The sequence below is a fragment of the Abramis brama genome, assembly GCF_963993115.1.
Source record: "Abramis brama genome assembly, chromosome: 4".
Taxonomy (NCBI): Eukaryota; Metazoa; Chordata; class Actinopteri; order Cypriniformes; family Leuciscidae; genus Abramis; species Abramis brama.
In genome coordinates this window covers 4,503,794-4,521,108 of record NC_139966.1, presented here as the reverse complement: position 1 = coordinate 4,521,108, position 17,315 = coordinate 4,503,794, and the positions used below count along the sequence as shown (strand labels likewise).

The 17,315-nt window shown below is 44.0% G+C and overlaps 1 protein-coding gene across 6 annotated transcripts in view; it reads right to left on the bottom strand.

The window, feature by feature from the left end:
• Positions 1–3,308: 3,308 nt before the first annotated feature.
• Positions 3,309–17,315, bottom strand: part of usp15 (ubiquitin specific peptidase 15) — a 29,851-nt gene continuing 15,844 nt past the window's right edge. For 3 of the 6 annotated variants that reach the window (XM_084110695.1, XM_084110697.1, XM_084110699.1), the window contains 11 exons: positions 16,550–16,633; positions 16,372–16,466; positions 16,110–16,292; positions 15,404–15,516; positions 10,545–10,811; positions 10,394–10,464; positions 10,204–10,319; positions 8,210–8,359; positions 8,020–8,123; positions 4,362–4,450; positions 3,309–4,248 (listed from right to left, as the gene is read on the bottom strand). In XM_084110695.1, the coding sequence (XP_083966821.1) occupies positions 4,048–4,248; positions 4,362–4,450; positions 8,020–8,123; positions 8,210–8,359; positions 10,204–10,319; positions 10,394–10,464; positions 10,545–10,811; positions 15,404–15,516; positions 16,110–16,292; positions 16,372–16,466; positions 16,550–16,633 (1,473 nt within the window). In that variant the 3' untranslated portion in view covers positions 3,309–4,047. The remainder of the gene's footprint in view (positions 4,249–4,361; positions 4,451–8,019; positions 8,124–8,209; positions 8,360–10,203; positions 10,320–10,393; positions 10,465–10,544; positions 10,812–15,403; positions 15,517–16,109; positions 16,293–16,371; positions 16,467–16,549; positions 16,634–17,315) is intronic. The other 3 variants (XM_084110696.1, XM_084110698.1, XM_084110700.1) reach the window with 1 other exon arrangement.

Here is a 17,315-nt window from a genome sequence, read left to right as displayed (position 1 = left end):
ACAATGCGAACACTATAAACGACAGAGAATTTTTTCAGCCGCTATGTTATGACTGACTTATTGGCGATCCTGAGTGTAATGTATAGTTATATTTGCTATAGTTTTATGGTTATGTGGGGCATGGTTATGTGGTTATGGTTAATACTTTTGCACAGTAATCTGACAATAAATGTGGCACACCCAGATTTTCAGATGCACACCCAGAGTCTCTTTTCTGGCTACGCTACTGGCCAACAGTGTTTGTTTTTCCGTTCTTGATGCTTAAATATGTATCTATTCTGTTTATTAAAGTCAAGCATCTTGTTTAATTATCAATTGTACATTACAACATAAATTTGCTACATTCCAGTTGAGCCTCTGCAAAGACGACACATCTGATGAAGGAAGACTGTCAGCCGATTGCACCAGAAAATGAAGATGATGAAGCTCGTCTTTAATTTGCTAAATTATTTTTTGTGTGTGTGTGAATCATTCACGAGATTGAGATGACTGGCAGTAATACCCGGCCATAGCAACAGAAGACATTTTTCAAAACAGATCGAACAAATCAGAAAAATACTTTCAATACAGTGTTGCTTTCAATTAAAAAAATAAACAATGAAAATTTAAAATAAAAATAAAATTAAGTTTGAAAACCCATCGCACATTTCAAGGTATGAATAAAGTGTCGGGACAGTTTATTTATTTAAACAGGGTTGCATCGATAGAGTTTATTCCCTTTGCGATGCAAAATAAGAAACACAGAATCTTATTCTTGCAACATTTTAAATGTCTATTGTCAAAGAAATTGCAGCTAAATTAAAAAATTAAAACGGTACAAAACGAAAAAAGTTCAAAGCAACAAATTAAGAACAGGCGTTTTTCTTTGTCTCTCTCTCGTGCTGGATCTTTTTTTAGTAAGTTTCTTTTGTCTCCTTCACTGTGCGCGCCGGGTCTTTCTCGAAATTAAACATTTCAGGGTAAAAACACACCATACAGCTGATAAAACTGTATATGTCGCTGCGTGTCATACACAAATCACAAAGGAAGAAACTGTAACAAATAGCCTTTGTTGCTTCAAAGACACAGCATGCCTTGCTGAATTCACCTTACAACGAGATTGATCGCGAATTAAAGAGCTCTGTATCTGCTAAATTGAAATTATGTGTGGAAAACCTTTAAATACAATAAATAAAACTACAATATTTATAATTTAATAATATATAGGGCCTACATATAGACTTTCGGAGATTTATCTTTAAAAGAATTTTGCCTTTGCCTGCTCATCAGGCTGCTATCCAACACTCTCCATATGACAGACGGAACATTAACACCTCTGTCCTGCACCCCCACGATAAAGCCACTGAACTGTCCCTCCAAACCCCCCACAGGCTCTGAGTTTGAGACTGACTTAAAACAAAGAGTTTGCAATTCACACTTAAATCGCTATTCTAGACATTAGCAATAGGCTATTAAAGTGTTGATAATTGAGGAATTAAATAATTTAGGCTATGTAGTAATATTTCTGTCATAAATGTTTATTACTAAATATTTAATTATTTCAATAATTGAAGAATTAAAACGCTCAAATATTAAACTCAATATTAAATTCCACAGGGATCTTTGAATCCTTACAACCAGGGTGCAATTTGTGAATTAAAGTTTTTTCAAATAAATCTCGAACCACAGTGCTTCGATCTGCTGTTAAACTAAATAACATTTATAGAATAATTATGAACTTAAATGAAACAATATCGCAACATTGACAAATACATTTATTTGATCTGTTTTTACAATTTTCCCCCTTTCCTTGTCCTTTTCTCATTGGGAAGCGCTTACATGATAGCTAAACATGCTTGAGTAGATCCTCTGTACCTCTCGGTTTCATATGGATTGCATAATCAGGCTTTAGACATAGACGATTAATTTCGTATCGTGAGCTGAGGCAAGTGGCTTTCGGTTCATTTTTGTGACGCCGTAGTTCCCGGAGACAGAGACGAGCCTAATATGAATAAAAGTTTACAGTTTTGAACGCGTTTGTCGAACACTACTTCTATGTATATATATATATAATTTTTTTTTTTTTTTTTTACAGAACTGCTTTTGAAATCACGATTGGAATTATTAGGCTACAGAAGTCAAGTCATTGTATGTTCCTTAGTGTAAAATGGAAATGCATGGTAATTTTATTTCATAAATAGGCTATAAGCAAAAAACTATGGTGTAACAGAGTTGTAGAACTAGACAAATCTCTCTGCATCAATAATAGGCTATAAAATGCATTAATAGGCTAATATAAAAATTACAGTAGTCCAAGTTGGTTCGGGATTTGAACCCGTGTCATCTAAATGATCGAGACGTAAGTTCTACCACTCGGCTATGACTTTACTCGTTGCGCAATGCCCAAACGTTCCAATGTGTGTTTGCTCACACGAGCGAGAAGCGCTCTTCATTCGTCTCATTCCTCAATAGAATAGTACAAATAATCAGCTTTTCATTGCACATAATTTACTTTTGTTTGTTATTTTTGGTATTAAATTTGTTTTTGTGTTTTTTTTTTCTTTTTTTGTGTGTGTGTTTTTTTTAATCGCACTGCTCCCCGGGGAATAGGCTTGTCGCCCACCAACGTCTAGGCCTACAATATGAAATACAGGTTATATTGTTATCGTCTCTATTTTTAACTTGTTATTCTATTTTTCTGGCCTTATAAAATGTTCTATTATGTTTACCATAGTTGTAGTTTTCATCCTTACTGTTAATTGACATTAACCCCACTTACGGCAATTGAAAATAATGCTGTTTTGCGCAATATCCCTTTGCGCCACCTGGCGGTTATTTCGCGAATGACTTTGAAATGCGACTGGTTTATTTTTACCGCGGTAGTTTACCGTAATAGGCATTCTGGTTGGTTACCATCTGTATACATACACACACACTCACTCACTCACGTACTAACGCACTCACACACACACACGTCGTGGAGGACAGAAAAATAATTAAACATGCTAGTCTTTTTATGGTGATGTCATGAGGCATCGCAGACGCTAGTTGGTCGTCGTCCACTATGACACACTATACGAGACGAAACGATCGAATCTTGCGTCCTGACGCCCGTTGTCGTTTACGAATCCCCACGACACCCTACGTCAAACGGATCGGGCTAAAATGGTGCAATCTGACCCAGGCATTAATGTCCATATAACTGTAATGATCAACAAGCACTGCTAGCGTCTCTGTCCGTTACATTAGTCCCAGCTCTATATATGAACATGTTAACAGATAACGCTTGATCAACGAACACGAGCTCAGACACAAGAACCCACTCAACACAAGACTTCACCCACATTTATTGAAGTCTGTATATAAATACACATGCACATTTCAATGTAAACCAGAGTGAACTCAAGTGCACGAAATCCCCGTATCATGCAAGGACGTCGGTTCAGTTTACAAAACCCACAGATGATTCAGCATATCCTGTGAACGGATCCAAGCCTCATTCCACGCTTATTCTGCCTTCTTCCGTATAAATAAATAGATTTATTAAAAGCGCACTCACAGAGTGAACTCTTATGTACAGAATTTATAAAGCAATCAGTCAGTGAGTCTGCCGGTTCCCACAGAGAGAGAGAGAGAGAGACTGTGTTCGCCATCGCCGGTCGAGAACCGAGAACATTCATGGAGACCGAGGGCGAAGCGTGGGAACCGGGATCCTCAGGAGAGAGAGAGAGAACGGGCGAGCGCGTGCACATCTGTGTCAGGAGCTCAAACCAGTGACGCACGTGTGCAAAGACAAGGCAACAGTCTGAGAGTGCGGTTAAGGCTGAGGTGAAAGAAAACCAGGAAAACAAACTTCCCTCTTCAAGCCAACAGAATGGCTCAGAGGAACTGGCAAACGAGTGATTGTGCAAGGCAGCCTCGGATCCCTCCGTTCATCAGTGCTATATACAGGCTAAAACAAGCGTACATGTAAATCTCTCACTCGTGGACTCATGCGAACACTACAGCGGCCCCGCGGGTCCAGCACTTCTTCAGCTGGAGTGGGCATGGCTCTGGGTGCGCTTCACCTCAGCTGGTGTTCATGGACCGCTGGAGCTCCTGCTGCTGCTGCTGCTGGTTGCTGTTGAGATCCTCCTCCTCCTCCTCTTCCTCCTCGGTCTCCTCGGTGGTCTCGTCGGTCTGGGCGGGAGTCTGCCGGTCCAGGGGGAAGTAGCCCGTGCCTCGCACCGTGTCCTGCCGCTGGTAGAAGAGCACGTACGCTGCTTTGGACTGGACACACACACAGAGAGAGAGAGAGAGAGAGAGAGAACGTCACTCATCTGACTGGGCGAGTGAATGCTGAAAGAACGGAGGAGAGTCAGTGACACGCTTGAGCTCCTCACCACGATCTGGTCCTCACTGATGGCCGACACGCTGCTGTCGTCGAAGCTGTACCACTTCTGCTCATCCTTGTTCTCGGCGTACGCGGTGTCTGACGGGGGAATCAGTTACACTCAACAGTTCAGTTTCTGCTGACAATACGCTCTCATCATCTGTGTTCAGACACTCTACTAATACTCTACTAACACTCTACTAATCACATCATACTCTCACATCATCTGTGTTCAGACACACTACTAACACCTCTACTAATCACATCATACTCTCTCATCATCTGTGTTCAGACACTCTACTAATACTCTACTAATCACATCACAGGGAACTACACTAACCTTTTCCACTGGTGGCACTTGCGCTACTAACTTTTTTAGTTACTGGCACAAAACATGATTTGGTCGCACAAATTATTTATAGTAAGCCGCTCTGGATAATAATGAACAATAATGAAACTGTATTGCAAACAGATGTGCTTTTTATTGTACTTACCATCTTTTAAACCACATGCCTTGTTGTTTTTGTTTTCTTTAACATTGGTTGGGACAGTACACAATAAAGTGCAAAATGGATTTCAACATACTATGGTTGGCACAGATGGGCAGACTCCTGAACTCTTAAGTAGTGATGCGATATTAATATTGCTGTTATGGCATAAAACAGTAAAAAACAAAAAAACAACAAAAAAAAACAGGAACATTGTGTCCAATTAAGATAGGCTACTTAATTTATTATTCCAATTAGGGGTGGGCGATATGGCAAAAATATCATATCACAATTTTTTTCAGGAAAATCACAATTTTATCATGATTCTTTTTTATGTTGGTTTTACTATTTGTATTTTGTGACTGAGCATTACAGCCAAACTAATGTCCAGATTTTAAAAACAAAGCCTTAGGTAACAAAAAAAATTAAAATAAATGGCAGACAGGGGCGAAGATAAAAATATTTGTCATTAAGTTATTAAATATTAAGATCAAAGATACACATTACACATACACAACTTAATATACTAAGTGTATTAAAATGTTTTCAGCTTCAGTAGGTGTATTTAACAGTAGCATTGAAGAAAGTAATTAAATTAACAAATATGAAAATAAAACAAAACAGACTTCACTGTATAAATTATACGTTGATACTTATTAAAGCTACTATTAAAGTTATCAGTCAATAGCAGTGAGTGATTTTCTCTTTGCATTGTGTTGTTTTATTAACATTAAAGGGATAGTTCTCCTAAAAATTCAAATTGTCATAATTTACTCTCTCAAGTTGTTTTAAACTCGAATAAGTTTCTTTCTTCAGTTGAAAATAAAAGTTATTTGGAAGAATGTGGGTAACCAAACAGTTGATGTACCCCAGTGACTTAGTATATTTTTCTCCTATGGAAGTCAGTGGGGACCAGCTACTGTTTGGATAGCCATATTCTTCAAAATATTAATATTAGAAAAATATTAGAAAATATTAGAAGGAAATTAATACAGGTTTGGAACAACATTAGAGTGCGTAAATGATGAGATAATTTTTATTTTTGGGTGAACTATCCCTTTAAGGACAAGTGGCAGCGTGTTTGCTATTGCTATACTGTCTCTTTAAGAGTTGCGCGCGACGCGTCTAATATACACGCATTTGACAAGCAGATTTACTCAATTTTCTCAAGTTTGCTTTCACTTTAGACATAACCGACTTTCTTTATGTAAACATTGTGTGTATTTAACAGTATAAGCACAATAAGACTCGAAAGATAACTTAGTGTCCAGTATCCAGGCGCTGGTAGACAGGCTTTTAGTGCATGTGAGCTTCACATGTACGCGCTGAGGAACGCACACGTTAGAACACGTTAAAATATTAAACGTTAAATATTAAATAATAAATGTTAAACTATAGCCCGTCAATTTTCATTTTACAATTATCTTCTCTCTCTGTGTGCGTGCGTCCGTGTTTGAGTGAGAGAGAGAGCTCGCGCAGCACTGATACAATGGTAGGCTACGTTTTAATCTAAGTAACGGTCGCGGGGCTGAAGCCAACTTGATGTTTTAAATGCTCAGAGCACGTTATAAAACGTATTCTTAAAATACACATTTCTGTTTTAATAAACGCTCATAGTAAATCATAGCATAGGCTATTGCCTAAAACAAAGGTACAAAAATAATCAGTGATACATTTGCGACCCATTAAAAATTAGGGTCGCAATGGCATTTCAAAAGGTCGCAGTGTAGTTCCCTGCATCATACTCTCACATCATCTGTGTTCAGACACTACTACTAATACTCTACTAACACTCTACTAATCACATCATACTCTCACATCATCTGTGTTCAGACACTCTACTAACACTCTACTAATCGCATCATACTCTCACATCATCTGTGTTCAGACACTCTACTAAACACTCTACTAACACTCTACTAACACTCTACTAACACTCTACTAACACTCTACTAACACTCTACTAATCGCATCATACTCTCACATCATCTGTGTTCAGACACTCTACTAACACTCTACTAACACTCTACTAACACTCTACTAATCGCATCATACTCACACATCATCTGTTCAGACACTCTACTAACACTCTACTAACACTCTACTAACACTCTAACACTCTACTAACACTCTACTAACACTCTACTAACACTCTACTAACACTCTACTAACACTCTACTAACACTCTACTAACACTCTACTAACACTCTACTAACACTCTACTAATCGCATCATACTCACATCATCTGTGTTCACACTCTACTAACACTCTACTAACACTCTACTAATCGCATCATACTCTCACATCATCTGTGTTCAGACACTACTACTAAACACTCTACTAACACTCTACTAACACTCTACTAACACTCTACTAACACTCTACTAACCGCATCATACTCTCACATCATCTGTGTTCAGACACTACTACTAACACTCTACTAAAGCCGGTCGCACACCGGACGCGCAGCTCAGCGCCGCGCCACGTCTTTTAAATTCGAACACATTATTCTCTATGAGAGTACACACAACGGCGGCGTCTGTCCGCGGCTCCCAGCAACGGCTCAGGACCGTGTTCAAAACCCTGCCGCGCCACACAGCGCCATTTACATAGTTTTATATTAAATTTATATTTATGTGTCTCAAATCGTAGTTAATGTATATACGGACTTAACCCCGTGCTGCAATATACATTTAGTTTTATATTTATTTACAGAAATCAGAAAATTGCTGATGCTAACGGATTTTCAGGTGACAGTTGTCCTAGACGTGGCGCTGCGCGGCGCTGAGCTGCGCGTCCGGTGTGCGACCGGCTTAACACTCTACTAATACTCTACTAACACTCTACTAATCACATAATACTCACACATCATCTGTGTTCAGACACTCTACTAATACTCTACTAATACTCTACTAATCACATCATACTCACACATCATCTGTGTTCAGACACTCTACTAATACTCTACTAACACTACTAACACTCTACTAATACTCTACTAATCACATCATACTCACATCATCTGTGTTCAGACACTCTACTAATACTCTACTAATCACATCATACTCACATCATCTGTGTTCAGACACTCTACTAACACTCTACTAACACTCTACTAATACTAATAATCTACTAGTAAGAGTGTTGAGGGAGGCCCGGCTCGGGCTCGTGATACTCACAGTGTCCTCCCCCCAAGCCTCCGTAGTGGTTAGAGACGGCAATGAGGTCGTAGCGGCAGGGCCCGGCGTCGGGGTTGATGAGGAACTGGGACATGTCCAGATCACTGAGGGTCAACAGAGCGAGACCGTTCACACACACACACCTCTGACACACACACACCTCTGTCACACTGAGCTGTCGCTGACGTACCGCAGAGGGAAATCCACCAGCGAGTCCAGCTTGTCCCTCATGTAGCGGCTGTAGGAGAAGCGCTTGAGATGGACCACCAGCACCGGCGGCACACTCCACAGGTCCAGCTTCTTCGTGGCCTGCTGGTGCTGCTTACAGGTGGGACAGTACCTGACACACACACACGCACACTCAGTCTCAGCTAGAGTCAGCACCAGAAGCACCTCAAACATCTCAATCTCTCTGATCAGGTCTCTGGATCTCGCATTGAGTCTCAGATATCGGCCCGTATCATGTTCTGTCATTATGTGAAGACTCGCTATTAAAGTATCGCTCAGAAATCATCTCAAGTGTGTGCATTAATACTAGGGCTGTAACGATACACGTATTCGTATTGAACTGTTCAGTACGAGGCTTTCGGGTTCAGTACGCATCACAAAACGAACGATTCGTTGGACCAGTTTTCCTGCCGGTGCGTCCAAAATTGTGTAAGCAGTCGCGACACCACCACACTGCCCAACATCTAGTGGCAAACGTAATGAAAGCGTAACGAAACTGCGCTACTCGTTTGTGCTTCACGGACCGTTTATCAGATTGGACCAGTAATAGACAGCGCAGCGACACTGTTAATACACAGCGCTGGAGATCCAGTGAAGAAAGCACTTGAATTCGCCACAGAAATAATAACATCGTTGCGAGATCTAGCATTCAGATTTCTCTGTAATTAACCCTAGAACAACCAGGAAACACATTGTGCCATGAATGAACAAGATATAGAAAGCTTTAAGTCCACAGATCAGCAACATTCACCATGGATTTACTGTAGTAACACTCACTGTAGCCATGGAAGTTTGGAAGGAATAGTAAAATGCTTTCAAGAATGTCACACATCTTCTCATATCATATTTAAATGTTATTTTTAATGTGATGACCAAAACAGTATTTGTTCAACTTTCAAAGATTGTCCCCATTTATAAAACTAAAAGTTTCAAGATGTAGGAAAACCAACACTTGTTTAAAAATAAAAAAGACATTAAATTACCACTGTAACCAGTAGGCGGCTGCCATTTCCACTTCCAAATATTTATTTTTAATCGTTTTGCTTTTGAATTATTATTTCGCCATTATGAATAAAATGCTGCCTTCAAATGTTAATCACTCACTGCTCTTGACTGAGAACTTTAATTCAGTAGCTGTAATAAGAATCAATGTATAATTTATACATTTATAAAAAAAATATTTTTATATTTGTTCATTCCATTTCTTACTTGAATGCGACTGTGGCTGAAAAAATAAAGCACTGTTTATTTTGTTTGTATATCATGGTATGTGTATGTAATGTGAATTGTGGAAGAAATTTAATATGTTCTATATGTTTGCATTTAATTATATTTATAGAATCTTAGAAATATGATGGTAATTAGATAGCTAGAATGTAGTGTCGATACATACCCTTATGAATGTATGTATGTGTGTGTATCTTCTTGTATATGACCTGACAAAAGTTAATGTGTGACTAGTAAGTGTATGACCGAGACAGAGGGTCTAAATTCAAGGGTATAATATGATAGACAAATCTAAACAATGTATTAGTTATGGCTGAGAGATATCTTCATTTAGCCTCGGGAAAACAACTATAAAGAATGAAGGATACCCCACTCGTGGTCACACTCTGCAGGCACTTTGTAATGACTGTATGACTGCTGACCTTTCCTTGCAAGGAAATAAATAACCTTTAAAAGACAACTGATCCATGTTTGTCTCTTATTCAGTAATAGAATATTGTTTGCCACCAGAGTATCTAATGTGTATTTTTGCTCTTATTTTTTGATAAATATAAAATGATTTTTATCTTCACCACTTTGGCCTAAATGTCTGCCATTCTTTTTATTTTATACTCTTATTTTATACATGTAGAAAAACCAACATGAAAAAGAATCGTGATTTTGCTGAAAGAATCTTGATGTGGTATTTTTGCCACACGGCCCACCCCTAGAACACCCGCTCGGCCTCACCACGGGTCTGCAGCTCCCAGCTTCTCTTTGGTGGTGAAGAGCTCAATGCAATCCTTCAGCTTGAAGAAGCTCTTCTTCTGGGGCTTGTACTCCATACTCTCGTGCTTATCAAAGTCCTGCGGAGGAAACAGTCAAGCATCTCAAATCTCACCACACCAACGACTCTCGACAGGAAGCGGGAGAGATTTACCTCAGCCACCGACTCGTTGAAGTACTTCCTCTTCGTTTCTGGCTCCCAGTCCAAGGAGAGATAGCATCTATCTGCACGAAAACAATGACACGAGTCAGATGATCACTTTAAACACCACTGATCTCTGGAAACACACGTTAGCGTCTCCCACCGCTGAGTCTGGCGTGGTCCTCGTCGAAGCGGATCTGCCGTGGCTCGCCTGCCCTGATGAAGTTGGCGTCGGTCTTCCCCATGTTGTTGAACTGGAATGTGAAGAGGCGCTTCTTCTGGCCGTTGGGCGTCGGGGCTTTGCAGGAGTTCCCCAGCTCGTGGTCTCCGCCGCCCAGCGAGTCCTCCGACGGGCTGCTGTTGTCGTTCTCCGAGGGAGGCTCCTGCTCCTGGCTGGACTCGTCGTCTGGCTCGTCCGTCTCCATCTCACCTGCGAGACAGATGAGCCATCAGTGCCTCAAACCCCTTGACCCTCATCCTTCCCTCACGCTTCAGTGCCTCAGACCTCTTGACCCTCATCCTTCCCTCGCGCTTCAGTGCCTCAGACCTTTTGACCCTCATCCTTCCCTCACGCTTCAGTGCCTCAAACCTCTTGACCCTCATCCTTCCCTCACGCTTCAGTGCCTCAAACCTCTTGACCCTCATCCTTCCCTCGCGCTTCAATGCCTCAGACCTCTTGACCCTCATCCTTCCCTCACGCTTCAGTGCCTCAGACCTCTTGACCCTCATCCTTCCCTCACGCTTCAGTGCCTCAGACCTCTTGACCCTCATCCTTCCCTCGCGCTTCAGTGCCTCAGACCTCTTGACCCTCATCCTTCCCTCACGCTTCAGTGCCTCAAACCTCTTGACCCTCATCCTTCCCTCACGCTTCAGTGCCTCAAACCTCTTGACCCTCATCCTTCCCTCGCGCTTCAGTGCCTCAAACCTCTTGACCGTCATCCTTCCCTCGCGCTTCAGTGCCTCAAACCTCTTGACCCTCATCCTTCCCTCGCGCTTCAGTGCCTCAAACCTCTTGACCCTCATCCTTCCCTCACGCTTCAGTGCCTCAAACCTCTTGACCCTCATCCTTCCCTCACGCTTCAGTGCCTCAAACCTCTTGACCCTCATCCTTCCCTCACGCTTCAGTGCCTCAGACCTCTTGACCCTCATCCTTCCCTCACGCTTCAGTGCCTCAAACCTCTTGACCCTCATCCTTCCCTCACGCTTCAGTGCCTCAGACCTCTTGACCCTCATCCTTCCCTCACGCTTCAGTGCCTCAAACCTCTTGACCCTCATCCTTCCCTCACGCTTCAGTGCCTCAAACCTCTTGACCCTCATCCTTCCCTCACGCTTCAGTGCCTCAAACCTCTTGACCCTCATCCTTCCCTCACGCTTCAGTGCCTCAAACCTCTTGACCCTCATCCTTCCCTCACGCTTCAGTGCCTCAGACCTCTTGACCCTCATCCTTCCCTCGCGCTTCAGTGCCTCAGACCTCTTGACCCTCATCCTTCCCTCGCGCTTCAGTGCCTCAGACCTCTTGACCCTCATCCTTCCCTCGCGCTTCAGTGCCTCAGACCTCTTGACCCTCATCCTTCCCTCGCGCTTCAGTGCCTCAGACCTCTTGACCCTCATCCTTCCCTCACGCTTCAGTGCCTCAGACCTCTTGACCCTCATCCTTCCCTCACGCTTCAGTGCCTCAGACCTCTTGACCCTCATCCTTCCCTCGCGCTTCAGTGCCTCAAACCTCTTGACCCTCTACCTTCCCTCGCGCTTCAGTGCCTCAAACCTCTTGACCCTCATCCTTCCCTCGCGCTTCAGTGCCTCAGACCTCTTGACCCTCATCCTACCCTCACGCTTCAGTGCCTCAGACCTCTTGACCCTCATCCTTCCCTCGCGCTTCAGTGCCTCAGACCTCTTGACCCTCATCCTTCCCTCGCGCTTTAGTGCCTCAGACCTCTTGACCCTCATCCTTCCCTCGCGCTTCAGTGCCTCAGACCTCTTGACCCTCATCCTTCCCTCGCGCTTCAGTGCCCCAGACCTCTTGACCCTCATCCTTCCCTCGCGCTTCAGTGCCTCAGACCTCTTGACCCTCATCCTTCCCTCGCGCTTCAGTGCCTCAGACCTCTTGACCCTCATCCTTCCCTCGCGCTTCAGTGCCTCAAACCTCTTGACCCTCATCCTTCCCTCGCGCTTCAGTGCCTCAGACCTCTTGACCCTCATCCTTCCCTCGCGCTTCAGTGCCTCAAACCTCTTGACCCTCATCCTTCCCTCACGCTTCAGTGCCTCAAACCTCTTGACCCTCATCCTTCCCTCGCGCTTCAGTGCCTCAAACCTCTTGACCCTCATCCTTCCCTCGCGCTTCAGTGCCTCAGACCTCTTGACCCTCATCCTTCCCTCACGCTTCAGTGCCTCAGACCTCTTGACCCTCATCCTTCCCTCACGCTTCAGTGCCTCAAACCTCTTGACCCTCATCCTTCCCTCACGCTTCAGTGCCTCAGACCTCTTGACCCTCATCCTTCCCTCGCGCTTCAGTGCCTCAGACCTCTTGACCCTCATCCTTCCCTCGCGCTTCAGTGCCTCAAACCTCTTGACCCTCATCCTTCCCTCGCGCTTCAGTGCCTCAAACCTCTTGACCCTCATCCTTCCCTCGCGCTTCAGTGCCTCAGACCTCTTGACCCTCATCCTTCCCTCGCGCTTCAGTGCCTCAAACCTCTTGACCCTCATCCTTCCCTCGCGCTTCAGTGCCTCAGACCTCTTGACCCTCATCCTTCCCTCACGCTTCAGTGCCTCAGACCTCTTGACCCTCATCCTTCCCTCGCGCTTCAGTGCCTCAAACCTCTTGACCCTCATCCTTCCCTCACGCTTCAGTGCCTCAAACCTCTTGACCCTCATCCTTCCCTCACGCTTCAGTGCCTCAGACCTCTTGACCCTCATCCTTCCCTCGCGCTTCAGTGCCTCAAACCTCTTGACCCTCATCCTTCCCTCGCGCTTCAGTGCCTCAGACCTCTTGACCCTCATCCTTCCCTCACGCTTCAGTGCCTCAAACCTCTTGACCCTCATCCTTCCCTCGCGCTTCAGTGCCTCAAACCTCTTGACCCTCATCCTTCCCTCGCGCTTCAGTGCCTCAGACCTCTTGACCCTCATCCTTCCCTCACGCTTCAGTGCCTCAGACCTCTTGACCCTCATCCTTCCCTCGCGCTTCAGTGCCTCAGACCTCTTGACCCTCATCCTTCCCTCGCGCTTCAGTGCCTCAGACCACTTGACCCTCATCCTTCCCTCGCGCTTCAGTGCCTCAGACCTCTTGACCCTCATCCTTCCCTCGCGCTTCAGTGCCCCAGACCTCTTGACCCTCATCCTTCCCTCGCGCTTCAGTGCCTCAGACCTCTTGACCCTCATCCTTCCCTCGCGCTTCAGTGCCTCAGACCTCTTGACCCTCATCCTTCCCTCACGCTTCAGTGCCTCAGACCTCTTGACCCTCATCCTTCCCTCGCGCTTCAGTGCCTCAAACCTCTTGACCCTCATCCTTCCCTCACGCTTCAGTGCCTCAGACCTCTTGACCCTCATCCTTCCCTCGCGCTTCAGTGCCTCAAACCTCTTGACCCTCATCCTTCCCTCACGCTTCAGTGCCTCAAACCTCTTGACCCTCATCCTTCCCTCGCGCTTCAGTGCCTCAGACCTCTTGACCCTCATCCTTCCCTCGCGCTTCAGTGCCTCAGACCTCTTGACCCTCATCCTTCCCTCGCGCTTCAGTGCCTCAGACCTCTTGACCCTCATCCTTCCCTCACGCTTCAGTGCCTCAAACCTCTTGACCCTCATCCTTCCCTCACGCTTCAGTGCCTCAAACCTCTTGACCCTCATCCTTCCCTCGCGCTTCAGTGCCTCAGACCTCTTGACCCTCATCCTTCCCTCGCGCTTCAGTGCCTCAAACCTCTTGACCCTCATCCTTCCCTCACGCTTCAGTGCCTCAAACCTCTTGACCCTCATCCTTCCCTCACGCTTCAGTGCCTCAGACCTCTTGACCCTCATCCTTCCCTCGCGCTTCAGTGCCTCAAACCTCTTGACCCTCATCCTTCCCTCACGCTTCAGTGCCTCAAACCTCTTGACCCTCATCCTTCCCTCGCGCTTCAGTGCCTCAGACCTCTTGACCCTCATCCTTCCCTCGCGCTTCAGTGCCTCAAACCTCTTGACCCTCATCCTTCCCTCGCGCTTCAGTGCCTCAGACCTCTTGACCCTCATCCTTCCCTCGCGTTCTAGGACAAACCTTTCTCTTGAGACATTAATTATACTGAAATTTGTCCAGAAAGTTTATTTAATTTTGATAATATTTTTCTCTATTTTTCAATTATTTTTGTTTTTTATTGTAATTAAATTACTAGATTTGATCAAAAAATTATAAATAAATAGTAATTTAAGCACATTCCTCACATTCGTTCAACTTAAATTTAAAATAACTCATAATTTCATGCATAACTCTTTAACTCAGCTCTCACTATCTTCATTGTGTGTCTTTGCTGACCTCTTGTGGAATAAAATATATATACCATGATATTTCACGACTCTAGATGGCCTTATAGCTCTATATGGAGCAAATGAGCTGTTCCGCTGGGTCAGTTTACTTCAGTATGCATTCAGATACACGTGTAGACATAAAATATTTTTTTGGAAAAGTGTTAGCATTTTTAGTCAGAATTGAGCATTTTTAGGTTTTTCTATGTGTACTGAAGCATTCCTCACATTCCCTTCATTCCTAAGGGAGTCAAATTGCCCCGAGAGGGAAGGATTTGTTACTTTTTTTAAATTTCATCCTCAAAACTCCTCAGATCCATTTTTTTTGTGTGTATTCGTGGTTCAAGTGTGACAAAAGTCCTAGGGTCTTGGACCCCTCTGATGAACACTCAAATTAAAAAAACAATTCCGGGTCAAAATGGCCCGAGGGAATGATGAGGTAAACATGTCAACATGCAGTGGCGCAGGATGCATTGTTGGTTAGTGAATGCCAACACTGACATGTGTGAGAAGAGATGCGGTCAAACACATGCTTACTAGGCCACCCCTCCTCCATTATACCATTGGTGGCGTTGCCGTTGATGGAGTGTTGTTTGGGTGAGAGCGTCTCCTCGCTCTCCTCGTCCTCAGTGGCCGGCCGAACGAAACGACTGAAACGACACCAGACGAACTCTCAACTAGCAGCAACAATAAACATTCCCATCAACTAAACATTAGATGAGAGGGTCTGTTTTTGATACATCTATGTGTGTTTTGGGCTGGATTTCCCAATAACATTGACACTTACCAAACAAAATAATGACTATTGTAATGCTTGCCGTAAAGAAAGTCAAATTTGTAGTTTTCTTATGTCTCATTAGAACTACAGAAACGCGACCCGATCTGGCAATCTTACATAGCGTGGATATAGCAGATAAAGGACCGCAAAGTGGAGGCATAAGTGCCTTTCACCCTGTTACGACTTGATGAACTACTGAAACGATTTTGGAAACATCATTTTGAGGTAAAAAATCTTCCTTAGTGTTGCTTTAATGATAAGGTAAAGCTTAAGGTACAGCTTAAGAACAGCGTAGCGTAGGGAAGGTTTTGGGAAACATGTATTAATGGTAAGGTACAGCTTAAAGCACAGCTTAAGAACAGCGTAGCGTAGGGAAGGTTTGGAGAAACATGTATTAACGGTAAGGTACAGCTTAAGACAGTGTAGGTGTGGGGAAACCCAGCCCTGTGTGAAGCCGCTACACACCAGAGGCGCAGCAGGAGCAGGTTGTACAGCTTGTCCTCGTTGATGGTGCGCGGGACGCTGAGCAGGAACGGCTGGCCGAAGAGCGGCGTACTGGTGTGGTTGAAGCCCGACTGCTTGTACTTCTCCCGCAGATGAACAGGAATCACCACGTGATCGGTGTCCTGGCTGCCGGCCAGCTCGAACCTGCTCCACACGGACACAGACGCAGGGATCAGAAACACGCACTGACCTCTCACCCGCCTCAGTAACCACAGGAGCTCACACATAGATGGTGTCCCGCTCCATGATGCTGCTCAGGTTCTCGTTGCTGGCGAATATCCGGTGAAACCTGTGGTTGTATATGTCCGTGACAATCATCTGGACGGGCAGAGGAAACACAGTGAATGCTGGGAAGCTCAGCATTAGAGGTGAGAGGTTAGCTTCTCCATGCCCACGGTTACCTTCTGAGCCGGGACGCCCGACAGAGCCGAGAGCGACGTGCACAGGTCCGAGATGAGGCCCACTTTAGGCACCGTCAGCTTGTACTGAAACACAAACAACAGCCACTCCTGTAACACGTTTAAGCACTCCCAGGGTTCTTCCTGGATCAAAACAAGGCTTCAATCAGAGGTTTCAAAGTTTGCCATCTAAATATGAGAAGTCTTGTTCCCAAACTGGATGAATTTAAAATCATGCTTACTCAAACAAAGGCTCATGTTATGGCAATATCTGAATCATGGCTGACTCCTGTTATATCTGATTCATTTCTTGCGATTGAAAACTATTTATTATATCGCAAAGACAGGACTGATAGAACTGGTGGTGGTGTTGCTCTTTATGTAAATAAAAAATATGCGCATTCTATAGTAAAACTATCAACAGTATCAGAGTCACTTCAATTGGTTATTCATTTTACAAATCAACTTTCAGTTACTATTATTGTCACATACAAGCCTCCAAATGTCAGTCCAACTGCATATTTATTGCAGTTCTCGGACTTAATAAAATCGGTTAAAACTAATGAGCTTGTTATTCTTGGTGACATAAATTTAAATTGGATTGATAATTCATCTAAACTTCTGAAAACAACTGCCATAAAATATGGTCTTCATCAATTAATTAAAGATCCCACCAGATTTGGTAAAACACGAAATTCTATTTTGGACCTTATTTTCACTAATCAACCCTCCAAGTATGGCATATCAGGAGTGATAAACACAGCAGTTT